Below are 17,940 nucleotides of genomic sequence, written 5' to 3'. Positions count from 1 at the left end.
TTACCATACAGCAAGGCTCTGTCCTGTTCTGTCTCTGCCTACTTCAACCTCATCTGGGTCACTCCACCCCCAGCTTCACATTCTAACTATCCTTGAACATTCTATCCATCCCATGCCCCCACACTTCAGGGACTTAAATGCATAGTTCTCTTTGGCTCTTTTATAACCCATGTTCCCCCTAATCACCTTCTACTTAACTGAGCATTTTGCATTAATGTAAATTCCTCAAGGAAGCTGCGCCTGACCAAGGACTAGATCAGTTACCTTGTTATATGCTTCCAGAACATGTCCAATGAATAAATGAATCCACCTGAGGCAGTGGCTGCCTCTCTAGATTATGAATCAACACGGTGTCTGGCATATTATTATAACGGCTCAACGGGTAAGGAAAAGGGCTAGTACTGGACTGACATCTTTTAATGTGCAGGGAAAATTCCTCTCTGAAATCTCAGCTAGGGGTCAGGAGAGGTGACTCACGCCTGTAATCTCAGCACTTTCAAACACTGAGGCAGAAGGATCACTTGAGCCCAGGAGTTTGAAACCAGCCTGGGCAACATAATAACATCATGTGTGTACAAAAGTTTAAAAAGTTCAGGCATGATGGTATGTGCCCATAGTCCCAGCTACTCGAGAGGCTGAGGTGGGAGGATCACTTAAGCCAGGGAGGTCGGGGTGTGATCGGGCCACTGTACTCCAGCCTGGGCAATGAAGCAAGACCCTACTTCAAAAACTAAAAAAACATATAAATAAAAGCTCAGCTAAAAGCAACTTATTTACCATGTCCCCAGGTCGTGGAATTGAGGGAAGAAGCAGAAAAGCTCTAGAAGAGGACTGGAGGAGAAGCAGGATGACTACAGACCCCATGATGCACACGGAAATGGGCATGAAGCTGCAGCACTTGCTCCAGGCCATGTGCATGTGAAAGCACACAATAATCTCTTAAGAACTGAAGAAATCTTGGAACAAAGAAAAGGAGTGAATAAAAGCCTTAAGAAAAAGGGAAAAAATGTGTGTAGTCCCTCTACTTAAGGAAAAGATCGAAGGTGGGAAGATCTTCCTCCAAGAATTTAGATCAACATTTGTTAGGTATGTGTGGTTTGCCACATACGTTGTGGGCCATATGTGTTGAGGATGCGGTAATCAGAAAGACTGAGTCTCAGCTATTAAGGAGATCACAGTTTGGCAGCAAATATTATAGAATGTTGTGGCTGTTCTAACAGACATAAGTGCTATGGAAGCAGAGAGGAAGAAGAAGTTAATAGTGTCTAAGAACCTAGAAAGGATGAAGATGAAAACAGATTTGAAACGTGAGAAAGTCATTAAGACAAGGATGACTTAAAGGTATTACAAACTCTTTTCTTATTTTTTTTTTTTTTTTTGAGACAGAGTCTTGCTCTGTCACCCAGGCTGGAGTGCAGTGGCGCAATCTTGGCTCACTGCAACCTCTGCCACCCAAGTTCAAGCAATTCTCGTGTCTGAGCCTCCCCAGTATCTGGGATTACAGGTGCACGCCACCACACCCAGCTAATTTTTTTATTTTAATAGAGACAGGGTTTCACCATGTTGTTCAGGCTGGTGTCGAACTCCTAACCTCAGGTGATCCACCTGCCTCAGCCTCCCAAAGTGCTGAGATTACAGGCGTGACCCACCACTCTCAGTCAGGTATTACAAACTCTTAAGAGATACAGGGAGTTTTTGGTGGATGCAGAATGATTGAAGAAGGCTGTGAAAGTCTTCTCATGCGAAAATCTCTGTAATGGTTGCTTGTTGATGGGATGAGACACTGGGGGGTCACTTGCTTGCTAAAAGCCTCTGGCTTCCCCTGATGCAACTGCCAGGCCTGTCTACCTTCTCTTCTCAAAATCTCCCAGCTTCTGCTTCAAGTTTACTTCCAGCCTGGCAAGGAGTGAGTCTTCTGAGCACAACCACCCAGTGTCCAAGGAGTCTGGAACACCTTCCTCATCTCTACTGCACGTACTCCTCCCACACCCACCAAGAAGAAAGGAAGTCAGGAAGAGTGGACAGATCCACAATCACAGAGGGTGATGAACGATGTAGATGTATCAATCCTGAGGCTAAACAGTAATTGGGCAAAGTTTTGGTGAGACTCTCCCATTGCCTCTGATGACAAGGAATGTTTTCTCTTGAAAGGCTTAAAATTGGCAGAATGCGGTGGCTCAAACCTGTTATCCCAGCACTTTGGGAGGCTGAGGCAGGTGGATGAATTGAGTTGAAAAGTTCAAGATCAGCCTAGGCAACATGGTGAAACCCTTTTTCTACAAAAAATTAAAAAAAAAAAAAAATAGCCAAGTGTGGTGGCATGTGCCTGTAGTCCCAGCTACTTAGGAGGCTGAGGAGGGAAGATAGCGTGAGCCCAAAAGGTGGAGGTTGCAGTGTCACTGAACTCCAGCCTGGGCAACAGAGCCAGACCCTGTCTAAAAAAAAAAGGCAGTTGGGCGGAGAAGGCTTAAAATCAATGTCATTGTCCTTTATTTAAGATGTTTTAGGCTGGGCGTGGTGGCTCACACCTGTAATCCCAGCACTTAGGGAGACCGAGGCAGGAGAATCACCTGAGGTCAGAAATTCAAGACCAGCCTGGCCAACATGGCAAAACCCCATCTCTACTAAAAAATACAAACATTAGCCAGGTGTGGTGGTGCACACCTGTAATCCCAGCTACTCTGGAGGCTAAGTCAGGAGAACCGCTTGAACCTGGGAGGCAGAAGTTGCAGTGAGCCGAGATCGTGCCATTACACTCCCACACTGGGCAACAGAGTGAGGCTCCATCTCAAAAAAAAAAAAAAAAAAAAAAGATGTTTTAAATTTTAAAATTTTATTACAAAAGTAATACATGTATTCATGAATGCCAACTGGAAAACAAGTCAGCAAAACATAGTAAGTACAAAATGGATTCATACTCCTACCTCCCAGGAAAAAAAATCAGTGTTAGCAAATATATTTCACATACACACCCCTCCAAATTTATCTATATGTACTTAGATATAACTTTCATACAGCAAAGTATATACAAGTGTATATAGCTAGATAAATTTTCACAACATAAACACAGCCATATGGCCATCATTTAGATTTAAAAAAAAGAAAGAAAGAAACACACATAACTAACATCCAGAAGTCCCCATGATGACCCTTCCAGTAGTTATTCTCTCTTCTTCAAAAGTAACACCATGGGAGGAGGGAGGAAAGGGGGTGGTGACTACTAAAAAGTTCGGGAACTAGACAGTGGTAATGGTTATACAACTTATGAATGTGCTGAATGCCACTGAGTCGTACAATTTAAAGTAGCAGATTTTATGTGTATTTTATCACAATTGTTTAAAAATGAAGGTAAAATAAATAAATAACTACTGTCCTGTCTTCTAAATGCATAGATCAGCTTTGTCTGCTGAACTTTTATAAATGGAATCATAATCTTTTGTGTCTGTTTTTTGTTTTGTTTTTTTGAGATGGAGTTTCACTCTTGTTGCCCAGTCTGGAGTGCAATGGCACAACCTCTGCCTCCCGGGTTCAAGCAATCCTCCTGCCTCAGCCTCCTGAGTAGCTAGGATTACAGGCATATGCCACCATACCCGGCCACTTTTTTGAATTTTTAGTAGAGACAGGTTTTCACCATGTTGGCCAGGCTGGTCTTGAACTCCTGACCTCAGGTGATCCACCTGCCTCAGCCTCCCAAAGTGCTGGGATTACAGGTGTGAGCCACCGCACCTGGCTTCTGTCTGTTTTTTTTTTTAAACATGTTAGAATCATGAACACTGCTGAATATAGTTGTAGTTCATTCATGTTCATTGCTGTGGACTATTCCATTGTACGAATATACTATCATTTATCAATTTCACCATTGATGGATATTTGGGTTGTTTCCTAGTTGGACTATTAAAAATAATACTGCTGTGAACACTCTTGTTCACACTTTTGGTATACAAATACAGTTATGTACCATGTAATGACTTCTCAGTCAACAGCAGATTGCAAAATACAAAGGTGGTCCCCATAAAATTGTAACACTGTAGTTTTGCTGTACCATTCCTGTGTTTAGATAGATACACGAATACATCATTGTGTTTCAACTGCCTACAGTAATGGCAGGAATTCTAGTGGGCACTGGGGATGCAGCCACTGTATTCAGTACAGCATAACATGCTGTACAAGTTTGTAGCCTAGAAGCCATAATCTAGACCCTATAGGCCAGGTGTGTAGGAGCTACACCATCCTGGGATTGTGTAAATACACTCTATGATGTTCACACAACAAAAAAATCACTGAGACACATTTTTCAGAATGTATCCCATCGTCAACTGACACATGACTGTCTACATATTTCTGTTGGGTACATAACTAAATCATACATTTTTCAATGGAACACACTGTAATATAGCTTTGTAACCACCTTTCTTTTTTAAATTTTTTAAATCTTCAGCTCACTTCAGTCTAATCTTTTTTATTTACTATTTCTCAAAGTCTCCATACCAATAAGTATTTTTGATAACTATTTTTCACAGCTACATAGTGTTCCCTTTTAGGCAAATCTGTGCACATACCTTTTCTCTCCAAGTAAAATTGCTGGGTTAAAGTTTTAATGTTTTTTGAATATTAATTACTAAACTGACTTCCAGAAGCATTGATACTACCAGGGTTATCCTGGGATCTAGGTCAACAGCACCAATGACCAACACCTCTTCAACTCTTTTCCCTCCTTGTCCCTTTCCTTTTTTGAGTCAGAGTCTCCCTCTGTCACGCAGGCTGGAGTGCAGTGGTGCCATCTTGGCTCACTACAACCTCTGCCTCCTGGGTTCAAGTGATTCTCAAGCCTCAGGCTCCTGGGTAGCTGGGACTACAGGTGCCTTCCACCATGCCAGGCTTATTTTATTTTTGTTTCTTTAGTAGAGATGGGGTTTCACCACATCGGCCAGGCTGGTCTCAAACTCCTGACCTCAAGTGATCTGCCCACCTTGGCCTTAAGGGGTGGAGCAAGAATAAACAAAAGTCATGAGTAGGAGCTATCATGTAAGGAGCCTCTCCTCTGTACCACAAATCATGCCAAAGCTTCCCACAGGGGCCATTCTCTTTTTTTTTTTTTTTTTTTTTTGAGACATAATCTTGCTCTGTCGCTCAGGCTGGAGTGCAGTGGTGCCATCTCAGCTCACTGCAACCTCTGCCTCCCAGGTTCAAGTAATTCTCCTGCCTCAGCCTCCCGAGTAACTGGGATTACAGGTGTGTGCCACCATGCTCAGCTAATTTTTGTTATTTTTAGTAGAGACAAGGTTTCACCATGCTGGCCAGGCTGGTCTCAAACTCCTGACCTCGTGACCTGCCCGCCTCGGCTTTCCCATGCCCTGCCCCTGCACCTGGCTGGGGCCATTATCTTCTTCATCTCTGCATCCCCAGTGCCCTCTACAGTTCCTGCAAAGATCAAGTGCTCAGGACATTATTTGTTGAGTCAATGACAGAATTTTATGCTTAGGGAGCAAGTCAAAGGAGAAGGTTGCTCACTCTACTCCAAACATGGGCACCTGTAACAAATGACCTTTGCAGAAAAATAAAAATCCCTACAATCCATTTTCCACAGAACAGCCAGAGTGATCTTTTAAATTTTTAACACAGCTCATTTTAAAATTTTAACCCAGCTCATTCTAAAATTTTTAAACCCTGTTTTAAAACCCTCATTTTAACCCAGCTCATTTTAAAATTTTAAACCCTGTTTAAAATCCTCCAGGGGTTTCCCACTGTGCTTTGAATAAAACCCAAACAACGTACTGTGATCTCCATAATCTAACCCTTGCTTCCTTCCCTGGACTCATTTCCTACCCTCTGTCCTTTCACTAGATACAAGCCATGCTGGGTCCCGATTTTTAAAAAAACTTTCGTGTTCTTCCCATGTGCACTATTTTACGCATTTTACATGTGTTGTGTTTTCACATAATCCTCCTAACAAGTACTATTATGATCTCCATTTTACACGTGTGGAAACTGAGGCACAAACAATCTAAGTAATTCGCCCACAGTCACATCATTAATAGTTGGCAGGACTGGGGTTCAAAGCACTAAAAAGGCAGAGTGGGGTACAAGGGCATGGACTTTGGAGACAGACCTAGGAACTCTGCTTATAGACTGTATATCTTTGCAGAGTCACTTTTTCCCCACGTGTAAAAGGGTAAAAATACTTACATTGCAATGTTGTTGGGAGATTTAAAAATACATGCACTGGCCAGTCGCGGTGGCTCACGCCTGTAATCCCAACACTTTGGGAGGCCAAGGCAGGTGGATCATGAGGTCAGGAGATCGAGACTATCCTGGCCAACATGGTGAAACACTGTCTCTACTAAAAATACAAAAAATTAGCTAGGCATGGTGGTGCGTGCCTGTAATCCCAGCTACTTGGGAGGCTGAGGCAGGAGAATCCTTTGAACCAGGCAGTCGGAGGTTGCAGTGAGCCAAGATCGCACCACTGCACTCCAGCCTGGCGTGGAGTGCAAGACTCTGTCTCAAAAAAAAAAAAAAAACTTGCACCTGGGCACAATGGCTCACACCTATAATCCCGGTACTTTGGGAGGCTGAGATGGGTGGATCACTTGAGCCCAGGAGTTTGAGACCAGCCTGGGCAACATAGCAAGACCCCTTTCTACAAAAAATACAAAAATTAGCTGGCCATGGTGGTGTGCACCTGTAGTCCCAGCTATTTGAGAGGCTGAGGTGGGAGGACAGCTTAAACCCAGGAGGTCGAGGCTGCAGTGAGCTGAGCCTGTGTCCTGCACTTCAGCCTGGACGAGAGAGCAAGACCCTGTCTTATATATATATTTTTAATATTTGCAAACACCCTGGCTCAGGAAATAATAAACCGGAATTCCCACCACAGACTTTTATGCTATCAGCTTACATACACAAAGTCAACATGTAGCAAACTGTTCAGGCTACCCAAACCAGATAAATGGCCCCAGGAGGACCAGGAACAGACTGTAATCATCTTTATCCATACCCCAACTTGGCCAATGGAGGCTTCTGCAAAGACAAGTGAATAGCCTTCCAGCAAAGGCTGGCTCATTTTAGTCCAAGTGGGAGAGAAAGGGGGCAATCTGGCCAGTGGTTTAAGGGCTGAGTTGGCCCAGCAGAACTGAGCAGGCCTTACCACAGGCTAATGACACCTGCCCTTGGCAACGGAATGCCAGCTCGGGATTTCTGTAGCTTCAGCCAGCTTTGTCCTTTGTGATAGTGCCACCTAGCGAGGGTCCGGAGGCACTACCTATTCCCGGCAGCTGCCAGGACCATTGCGACAAGGTGTTAGCCATTTAGGCTTAGGACGGGGCACGGGGTCCACCCGAGTCCGCACTACTTCCATGACTCTAGTGAAAGTCCATGCTGTCCATCCCCCAACCTCGTCCAGACCCATGGGGTCTAAAAAGCGCGAAAGGCCAGCTACTGACTACCACTTATACATAATAAAGCAGTGATCTATTATCATTCCTCATTTCATGATCTCCTCTCATCGAATCCCTCCCTGGAAATAGGAAAAAACAGGCATCATCCTCATGAGAGCCATTGTACGATGAGGAAACTGAGACTGGGCGGGAAAGTGATTAACCCAAGGTCACAAAACGCCATCAGAGCCAGGGCTGGGACGAGAATCTACACCTCTTGCATCCTGGTCCCGGGCTCCTTCCCCGACCACACGCCCCTCATTCAGTGGGAACATACAGTATGCCCACCCCCACGGGGAGCAGAGGCTCCGGGATCCTGCGCCGAAGACCAGCATGGGAGAAGCAGGATAGACTGCACGGCGGAGACTGCACTTCTTTCTTCTCTGACCATGGAGTGTCGGGCACACTCGCCACGGCTCGGGGGCGGGGGAAGCGGGGCCCGGGGCAGGAAACAGCGTCCTGCGCGGGTAGCCCCTGGGAGCACGCGGCGCTGGGTCACGTGAGAGGGGAGCGCTGACGAAGGGGCGTCGCGCGCAAGCACGCACGACGTACGCAAACACGCACTGAGGCGCTCACAGAGAGGCAAACCCCAAGCCTCGGGTCACATGTGGAGGGTGGCAGGAGAGAACAGGGGGGCGGGAAAGACGGAGAGATCACGTGGAGGAGGCCAGAGCAGGGAAGTCACGTGAGGGAGACGGAGGCGGGGCCGCCGAGGAGGAGGAGGAGGAGGAGGAGGTGGAGGAGGAGGGGCGCGCGGCTTCCGGCGGCTGGAGGGGGCCAGTGAGCGGAGGGGGGGGGGCCTGTCCCGGAGGTGGCGGCGGCGCCATCTTGGCGAAGGGGGGATCAGGAAGTGCGGACCGCGGCGGCGGCAGCGGCGGCGGCGGAGCCCGGAGCGGAGGCCGGAGGCTCCCGGCCCGCCGGCCCCGGAGCGGAGCGGAGCGGAGGATGCAGCAGCCGCAGCCGCAGGGGCAGCAGCAGCCGGGGCCGGGGCAGCAGCTGGGGGGCCAGGGGGCGGCGCCGGGGGCCGGGGGCGGCCCAGGGGGGGGCCCGGGGCCGGGGCCCTGCCTGAGGCGAGAGCTGAAGCTGCTCGAGTCCATCTTCCACCGCGGCCACGAGCGCTTCCGCATTGCCAGCGCCTGCCTGGACGAGCTGAGCTGCGAGTTCCTGCTGGCTGGGGCCGGAGGGGCCGGGGCGGGGGCCGCGCCCGGACCGCATCTCCCCCAACGGGGGTCGGTGCCTGGGGATCCTGTCCGCATCCACTGCAACATCACGGTGAGGACCCTCTCGCTTGCGCCTTTTTGGGGGCCCCTTGTCAGGGACCCAGGATCACTACATCCAGCTTTTTGCTCTTGAAGGACCTGGGAGGCCGAAGCCCCTCTCAGGGCTCAGCTCTTTCTCTCCAGGTTACACTTGTTTCTGCTGCTTGGGGTTCTGCGGTGCCCCCAGAATCTCTACCATTGACCCCGATAGCGAGGGACACCCCGACATATGGCGCCTAGACTACCCATTTCCAGAACCCACCCACATCCCAAGGTTCATGATTTTGGCTTTTTTGGCTACTCCTCCACAACTTTAACTTGCCACCTAGGAATGCTCCTTTCTTCCCCTTACTCCTGTTTCAAGGTTTTAGGCCTCGGCACTGACCCCAGCTGGAAAGCCCTGTCCTGGAACTCTCTGCACATTTCAGTGATGCCCCCTTCTCAGTAGTACCTCTGACTTAGGACGTTGCCACCTGTGGGATCCCCGCCTAGGCATCCCTCATGGAGCCCTTCTTGCTCTCTGAACCTCACCAAATCATAGTTTGCAGTTCACTGACTCCTTTCTCTGGATTCCCTCTTTCTGGTGTAACCTCTAACTCTCCTCTTTTTGCCTCAGCTGGTAGCAGTTGTGCCACTCCCCTCCCTGTTCCCTGTGGATATGTCCAGTTGCCGTGGGTTGTTACCTTTCCTGGTAATGATAGTGATGTGATGTGCCAGGGCTACCCCCATTTCTTCTGAGCAGTAACAGTTGCATTTCTCCCCTGTGAGCGTCATTCCATCCTAGGCATACACCTTACACGTCTCCTGCCTGGTCTACTCTCAGACATCCCTTGAACAGAGAACTGGCTTCTGTTAATTTGGGAATGTCTGGTACTGCATGGTATAGCACTTACATTGGTTGATGTTACCTGCTGTGATGGTATTCTCTCTACCGGGAGCAGTAGCTGAAAATGCTGGGAGACAGTACTTTATCCAAGCAGGCAGACCGAATCGGAGTAGCCTGAGGAAAGGCAGAGTTGGGAATTCTCTGGTACTTGGGGGCCTAAATTCAACTGATATGGTGTTTTCTGTCCCTTTTCTCAATCAAACCAGGTCAAGGTTTGGTGAGGTAAGCCTCGGTTTGGATTGATTGGTGCCCCACCAAAACTCATACCATTTCATACCCGACTCAAACCATTTCTCTCATTTCCTTTCGTCTTTCCTGCTAAAAAGTTAGAATTGAAGGGCTAGGAGTGGCTTAGTTAAGTGAAGACTTGGGCATCTTTGATAATTAGTTTTCCTCCAGCATTAAGGATTAGAGCCATGGCAGTGCTGAGATACCCCGTAGAGGTGGATAAGGATTCCTTGGTTTGTGTGGGAACCTCAAGAGTTAATTTTGTTACTGAATTAAGCTTCTAATTCCTTAAGGATAGGTTTGCCCCCATCCAGCTGCTTTCTTTGCCTGAGGCCATTTACTGCCTTTGTCTCTGGTAGGAAGTTAAATTTAGGGGGTCCTCAGCTAGACGCCCCTTGGCCCCTATAAAGGAGACAGCCTAAACTAGCCCCCTTGGTTTGAGCAGAGGGGGAGTCTGGTCAGGCTGCATTTGGCACCGTGGCTCAGGAATGCTGGGAATGTCAGCAGCGTAGGCTTCTTTCTCCCAGCCTGCCATGTGGAGCCCTACAGCCCACGCCTGGACTGAGAAGGTGGCAAGTTCCCAAGGGAGAGGTGGGGAGAATTGGTCTTTGAGGGGTTCTTCTGGGAGTGGTGTGGAGAGATTCTTGCCAGTACCCTTTTACTCTTGGGTTCTAGAGATACAGTCGAGTTTCTATACTTCTTTCCCTACTGAACTCTGCTTTTTTCACTTCAGTGTGATTGTGATGAGGTGATCCCTTCCTCAACTGATTCTGGAGTTTGAAAAGCAAGCTTGGAGGACTCTTGTTCTGGGTCCAGGGAGAAATTGAAGTCTGGAACTTGTATAGGCAGTGCAGGAGATTAGAAGTCCCCCCTTGCTGTTAGCTAAGTTTGGCTGTGCCGGGTTTCCTGGTTTGTACTCTTGAGGAAAGAAAGAAGAGGTCCCAGGCTGCTTCTCGGAAACAGTCCTCCCAAGGACTGTTTTTTTTCCAGTTTAGGATTTGTTGTGAAAATGCTTGGTTAGATGCTGACCTGAATTGGAGGTTTATGTGTTTTGGGGGGTGGGGGTGGGAAGCAAAGGGGCTAGAAGTCGGGGGGAAGAGGGCAGGCAAAATCTGGCTTTTTCCCGAGTCGCCCATTTTGATTGCTTTTGTTGCTCTTTTCCCCTCAGGAGTCATACCCTGCTGTGCCCCCCATCTGGTCGGTGGAGTCGGATGACCCTAACTTGGCTGCTGTCTTGGAGAGACTGGTGGATATAAAGAAAGGGAATACTCTGGTGAGGGGGCCACAGGGTAGGGGTGCATTTTATTACTGTGAGGCTCATGCCACAAAGGCGTCCTATGAAAGGGATCCTGAAAAGTGGACGGTACAGGCAGCTAAATATTTAGGGGCTGACCTCCCAGGGGAGTTGCTTACTGAAGCCAGAGGGAGACCCTGCACCAGCCCTGGGATTGGTCCATCAGGAGACTCATTCCCACAGCCACATGGCCCATAAGGCTTAGAGAACTAGGTATTGGTTTGGGGCCCAAGCTAAGAGCTCATCCATGCACTTGTCCAGATTGGAGTGGGGAAGGGAGTATTTGATGTCTCTGTGGTCCCCTACCTGTAGCTATTACAGCATCTGAAGAGGATCATCTCCGACCTGTGTAAACTCTATAACCTCCCTCAGCATCCAGATGTGGAGATGCTGGATCAACCCTTGCCAGCAGAGCAGGTGAGCAGCTGAGGGTGGGCCCTGTTGTGCAGAGTTGCCCCACAGAGAGTACTCAGTAAATAATTGAGACAAATCTGCAGTAGCTTCTCTCCATGCCCACCGGCTTCCGAACACATACACGTCTTATGACTCTCACCCTCGTTCTTCTCCAGATGGGAATCTTCTCTTGCTAAATGGGGCACTAGTAGCTTTATCTCTTACATCAAAACTCTCTCTCATGGGCAACATCCCAAATGTTGAAAGGGAGGGGGAATTTTAGCAGTAGCAGTTGGTGGCCACTGGGGACCTAGGCCCCTTGGTGAGAACCACAAATGCAGTATCAGTCTAAAGAAGATCAAGTAAAGGAGGGGTTCTTAGGAAAATTAAACTGAGATTTATGAGGTGGGTGACAGAGATAGCCATTTTGCTTTTCTTTTATTCTTTGGCAATGATAGGTGAAAAATAATGGGCTGGTAGCGAAGCCATTCCCTGGGCTGTTGCTTCCACTCAGATCTGGCTGGTGGAGGGACTGGCAGCATTACAGGCAGGCGCACAGCTTCCAGACCTGGGGGCTCAGGGGAGTAGGTTGGAGGCTGCATTCTAGCAAGCCACTGGGGCTCTGATCTCCATCTTTCCCCTCCCTGCTGCAGTGCACACAGGAAGACGTGTCTTCAGAAGATGAAGATGAGGAGATGCCTGAGGTAGGCTTGCCCCCTGAGGTGGCATGGGCTGGAAGCTCTTTCAGTCAGCAGCGTTGATCACCCATTATCCAGAACTCCAGTCTAGAAATGGAGAGAGAAAAATATCAAAGGAATAAAGACAGATTGACTGACCTGGAGGAACAGCCAGTGTAGTAGAGGAGACAGGTGCAAAGCAATTAAAACCAAATACTTGATAAGTTAATTTCAAATGGCTTTGGAGCCCAACAAACCTATGTTTGCATCCCAGCTATCCTAATTGAAGAATTTTATGTAATCTCACTAATCTACAGTTTTATTATCTATAAAGTAAGATTATAATACCTAATACATATGGTTGTCTTGAGATTACGTGAGGTGTTATATATAAAATGCTTCAGACTATACACGATAAGTGCTAAACAATCTATCTGATACATTCTCTAAAAACGTACTTGTACAGAATATAAAATCATGGTTAGGAATTTGAGCTTTAGAACTAGACAGAACTTGATTGAATCTTCGCTCTGTTAAGAGTTCTGTGACTTTGGGCATGATAATTAACCTCACTAGACCTCGGCTTCCGCATCTATAAAATGGATACTGATAGAATAATGATGTGGTGGTTGAAAGAATTAAATGAGTTAGCATGTGCAGCACCTAGGACAGAACCTGCCACGTAATAAACACTCAGTAGACCTTACCTGCCGATGTGATAATTAGGTTAGTATATCCTGCCAGAAATGGGGAGATCACTCTGATTACTTTTACTTCCTAGCATTAGATTAATCTCCCAGGTTCTGTAACCCCTTAAGGGTCTTGAGACTGGCAAAGGGCTGATGACACATGAAATTTACTCCTCCCAGACACTGGACAATCCTCTGGGCCACACCCCCAACATCTGCCTGAGGGGCTGAACCCTAGATATGGTCTCCTTCTCCCCCGTGCTCAATGAGTTAGCTGTTTGCCTACTTAAAGCGGGATGAATAAGGGGCTAACTCTGTTCTTGACCTCTTCCATATATATCTCTGGACGTCCTTTCTCATTTCCGTCTGGCATTGGGTGCCTCTGCATACCCGATTCATGCTGTGCATGCCCTCAAAAAACAGATTTGTAGCGAGGAGAGGAGATTTAATGATCCAGGTTTCTCCTTTAGGCTTGGGGCCCTGAGAACTCCCAGGTGCAATAGTCACCCGGTGAAATATGAGCTTTGAGTCACAGGGTCAGGCCCGAGTCATTTCTGCTAGGAATTAGGGAAGCGTTTCTGCTGCCAAGCTTTAGGAACAGTTGGAGCAGGGTCAGTCTAGAAAACAAGAGGGCTAAGTCCCCGCCTTGGTCTCAGCTGCAGCTCTGCTCGCTCCCTAAGTTCTTGCTGTAGCTTGAGAACTGAAGAGATTTGCCTCATCTTTTAGATTGTGGAGGGAATAGGGCTGGAAATTGTTCTAAAAATGGGATGTGTGTTGTGTGTATGAGACTGCTAGATGCACTGCTGCACCTTAACTTTTGGCTCTTTGCCAGATGGGACTGGGAAGGTGAAGGCCATTCTCTAACCTGAATTTTTTCCTTTTCATTTCACTCCCACCCAACACCTCCCCAGGACACAGAAGACTTAGATCACTATGAAATGAAAGAGGAAGAGCCAGCTGAGGGCAAGAAATCTGAAGATGATGGCATTGGAAAAGAAAACCTGGCCATCCTAGAGAAAATTAAAAAGAACCAGAGGCAAGATTACTTAAATGTACGTGCCTTCTAGGGAGAGGCTGGTGAAGGGGTTGGTGGGAAATGGCTGGGAAGTAGTAGGCTGTCGCATCTCAGTATGGAGAGCAGACTCCTTTTTGGGGGTATGCCTAATCCTTCCCTAAATCCTGGGTAAGCTGCCAGACTGCCCCTAAGGTCTAACGTGTGTTTACACACCACACGACCAAGGAATGTTCCTGTCATCCCTCCCTCACAGGGTGCAGTGTCTGGCTCGGTGCAGGCCACTGACCGGCTGATGAAGGAGCTCAGGGATATATACCGATCACAGAGTTTCAAAGGTGGTGAGTTTGTGCCAGAGAGGGGCCTGCACAGGAGTCACCCATAAAGAGGGGTTTGGTGGCATGGGGCCCCAAGAGGTCCTCAGATCCAGGAGTGCTTATGAACTTTTCAGGCCAAGGAGAATGGAGCTCTTCCAGCCAGTGGCTTGGTTGCATGTCCATCTGGGTCACCTTAGAGCTGTTGATCTTTTTCTCTCAGTCTGGAAAAGGAGTCTGCACTAGAGACCACTCACCACCTGGACCATCCTACTAACACCTATCTTTTTCCTCCTTCCAGGAAACTATGCAGTCGAACTCGTGAATGACAGTCTGTATGATTGGAATGTCAAACTCCTCAAGTGAGTGGGGACTCTGGGATTGGAGAGGAAGTTAAGGAGGAATGTGAGTGGGGCTATTGTGGTGGGATCTCCAGGGCAGCCCCATCCAGCATTTTGGTTCAGGGTCCTGGAACGGGTGTGGGCAGTAGTTTGGTGGTCTGCTGCTAGCCAGGGTAGGGCCCTTATGAAGCTCCTGAGCTGGACCCAGGCAGCTGAGCCCAGGCTTGTTGCTTCATAGAGTTGACCAGGACAGCGCTTTGCACAACGATCTCCAGATCCTCAAAGAGAAAGAAGGAGCCGACTTCATCCTACTTAACTTTTCCTTTAAAGTAAGGCTTTTCCTTTCCAGTCTCTCCCTCTGGCCTCGCCGTCTGCCTGACAGTCCTATGGAGGATGCTGGTCTCCCTCCCCTGACTGTTATCCCTCTCTCTCTCTCTTTCTCTCTCTTAGGATAACTTTCCCTTTGACCCACCATTTGTCAGGGTTGTGTCTCCAGTCCTCTCTGGAGGGTGAGTGGCTGGCATGCAGAAGAGGGCAACTCCTCTGGCTGAGGGCGGGGAAGGGACTTGGAGCTTTTGTCAGGCACAGCTGACTAACCTTTCTCATGCAGGTATGTTCTGGGTGGAGGCGCCATCTGCATGGAACTTCTCACCAAACAGGTGAGCCCGTCTCTCCTCCTTGGCCAGGCCGGCCTGGGCGGGGGTTGGCTGAGCTTCACGGCACACACCCCTGTGGGCTGGGTGATAGGCAGTGATGTGGTCCTTTCATTCTGCTGGGCTGGGTCTGCACCCACTGACCTAGACAAGTGACAGTGCTGGGAGCAAAGGGCAAGGGCCCTCCTATATACCCAGCTGATTGCCAGGAGGACAAGTGTGAGCCTTCTCTGGAAGCTCCATCTGGACCTGCTTGCTTTGTCCCTCCCATCACCCAGGGCTGGAGCAGTGCCTACTCCATAGAGTCAGTGATCATGCAGATCAGTGCCACACTGGTGAAGGGGAAAGCACGAGTGCAGTTTGGAGCCAACAAAGTAAGGATCCTGGGCCCGGGGCCGGTGGGGCTGGGTGGAGCCAAGTATACTTGGGGCCACTAGCAGGCCATGGCTGCCGCCTTTAGGGGAAGGAGAGCCTAAGGCCCCTGGGCTGGTGACACTGGATGAAGAGGGCCTAGGGTGCCCACGGTGGAACAACTGTGGTTTGGCCCCTAGGGGCACCCCTAGGACTTTTGGGAGGTTGTGGATCTGGAAAAGAAAGACTATGGGATTATGCACCCAAGGGACCTCCTAGGTGGAAGGTACTTAAGTGTTTTACTAGACCACAGTGCTGGGAGCCAGGACTCCAGGGTCTCTGGGTGACAGCCTGCAGAAGGTAAGGGGCAGCTCACAGGCCACAGCTGGCCATGGCCTGATGTGTTGGCTTCCTCTCCCCAGTCTCAATACAGTCTGACAAGAGCACAGCAGTCCTACAAGTCCTTGGTGCAGATCCACGAAAAAAACGGTGAGGCTGGAGCCAGGACTCAGGAGATTCGGACACTTGCCACACCCAGGTTTTCACTTCCAGCCAGAGCAAGAACCCCTTTTGGTTTCTGATACTTACCACCCATTAACACAGCACCTGCCCCAGTTCTCCCAGGAGGGACTGGCACTGGCTGACGTTCACAACCTCTTCGAGAAACACACCAAAATGATCATATCACCGATAAGCTTGGCCGATAAGCTCCTCGGCCACCCTTTGAAAAGCTCATCTAACTCTCCCATCATCTCAGGTTGGGCACATCATGCCCCTTTCTTTCTCATCTCCAGGTGTGCAGGTTCTCAGCTTCCCATACACCTCTCCCCACACCGCGTAGCTTGTCCCCATATCCTCTCACCTCTGACACTGGAGATGTCTTCAGAGATTGGGGCAGGGCAGGGAAGGTGGGCCTGAACCTCCACCTCACTGACGGTTCCATTTCTTTGCAGGCTGGTACACACCCCCAAAGGAAGATGGCTAACCCTGGAGTATCACCCTTCCTCCCTCCCCAGGCACCACTGGACCAATTACCTTTGAATGCTGTATTTGGATCTCACGCTGCCTCTGTGGTTCCCTCCCTCATTTTTCCTGGACGTGATAGCTCTGCCTATTGCAGGACAATGATGGCTATTCTAAACGCTAAGGAAAAAAAACACACACACAGAACTGTTTCAAGTACTCAAGACTGACTTACAGACCAACCAACCACCTTGCTGGAACCCTTGCTAGCAGGCATTCTTATAAAAGAAACTTTCGAGCCTCCTTATATTGCTGGAAACTCAGCTGTGCTCCAGACTAGAGCCTCCTTACCTATGCTATGGATTTTTAATTTATTTTCTCTTATTTCATGTACACTGCTTTTTTTGGTTACAGTGTATGATGGATGTGTATGAAAAAAAATGTATCTTTGGGAAAACAATTACAGTTTGTTAATTTGAAGATGCTGGTCTTGACTCATCTTTATTTTTATTCGCACATCCCACCCCATCCCCTGAACTACTTGGGAGGTGGGGAGGGGTACGAGTCCACTGTTGCTTTGGTAGAGATGAAAGGCTGCGTTTTGCTGCTAAAGCAAGAGAAACGTGGAGATGAAGCACACCTGGTTCGCCCCTAGATTTCGCCTCAAGGCTCTGGAGCAACCAGCACTTGTCCCCTTGGAATGCAGAGCCTGGCCTGCTAAGCTACAATGTAGTAGGCTGAAACGAAGGTGGTAATTCTTAGGACTACTTTTCTAGTCACAGATGTTTTCAAATTTCTAAGAAAAAATGAGGCTCAAGAGGCTGCTTCGTAGAATTCCTTTTGAATGAATTGAGTGGGGATGGGGACACAGTCTCCGAGTGTGTATGTGGTCTTTTCTGATCTCAGCTGTGTGGCTGCAACTCCACTGTTCATTGGTTCCTCTCCTGGAAAGTGGCTTCTAACCAGCACCGGATGGTGATCATTGGTAAGCTCTGCTCACCTTCCTCTCTCTTGCTTCATTTGGTTTTGTCAAAAAGAACAGGCGTAGCTCTGAAGTTGTTTGGCTTGGAAAATTGTAGATTGTTTCAAGCCATTCCCAAAAGGGTTAGCTTTTTAAGGGGGGTTGTTCCATACACCTGTGTCCTTACCCCAGGCTCAGGAACTGCCAGGGAGGGAAGGCGAGGTGGGGAGTCTGTACTGAGATGGAACTGTCAATGCTGTGTTGTATGTACTTGCTGTTGTAAAAGTTTGGGCATGACTTTGCATCTAGCGGGTGCTGCCTGCATCTCTTTGTCTGTAAGCTTGCTTTGGGACTGAGACAGCCTCTTAGGACCTACGATGCCAGCAGCTCTCAAAGATTGAAATGACAGAGGCCAAGGATGGCTAAGTGAAGACCCAAGTCTCAAAAAACCCAGACTTGGGACAGCTGCCTGGGAACTGTAGGATG

At 48.5% G+C, this 17,940-nt stretch overlaps 1 protein-coding gene across 1 annotated transcript; it reads left to right on the top strand.

The window, feature by feature from the left end:
* The first annotated feature begins 8,278 nt into the window (after positions 1-8,278).
* Positions 8,279-16,973, top strand: UBE2Q1 (ubiquitin conjugating enzyme E2 Q1). Its single transcript, XM_021673074.2, has 13 exons — positions 8,279-8,705; positions 10,975-11,079; positions 11,413-11,517; positions 12,147-12,197; positions 13,771-13,911; positions 14,128-14,212; positions 14,487-14,547; positions 14,765-14,855; positions 14,977-15,035; positions 15,137-15,185; positions 15,458-15,553; positions 15,953-16,019; positions 16,484-16,973. The coding sequence occupies exons 1-13, from the start codon at positions 8,379-8,381 to the stop codon at positions 16,513-16,515; spliced, it is 1,269 nt and encodes a 422-aa protein (XP_021528749.2). The 5' UTR covers positions 8,279-8,378; the 3' UTR covers positions 16,516-16,973.
* The last annotated feature ends 967 nt before the right edge of the window (positions 16,974-17,940 follow it).

This window comes from Aotus nancymaae, unplaced genomic scaffold (genome assembly GCF_030222135.1).
Source record: "Aotus nancymaae isolate 86718 unplaced genomic scaffold, 86718_ANA_hifiasm-v0.15.2.pri h1tg000108l, whole genome shotgun sequence".
NCBI lineage: Eukaryota > Metazoa > Chordata > Mammalia > Primates > Aotidae > Aotus > Aotus nancymaae.
The sequence above is the reverse complement of the archived record's forward strand: the minus strand, read 5'-3'. Positions and strand labels throughout refer to the sequence as shown.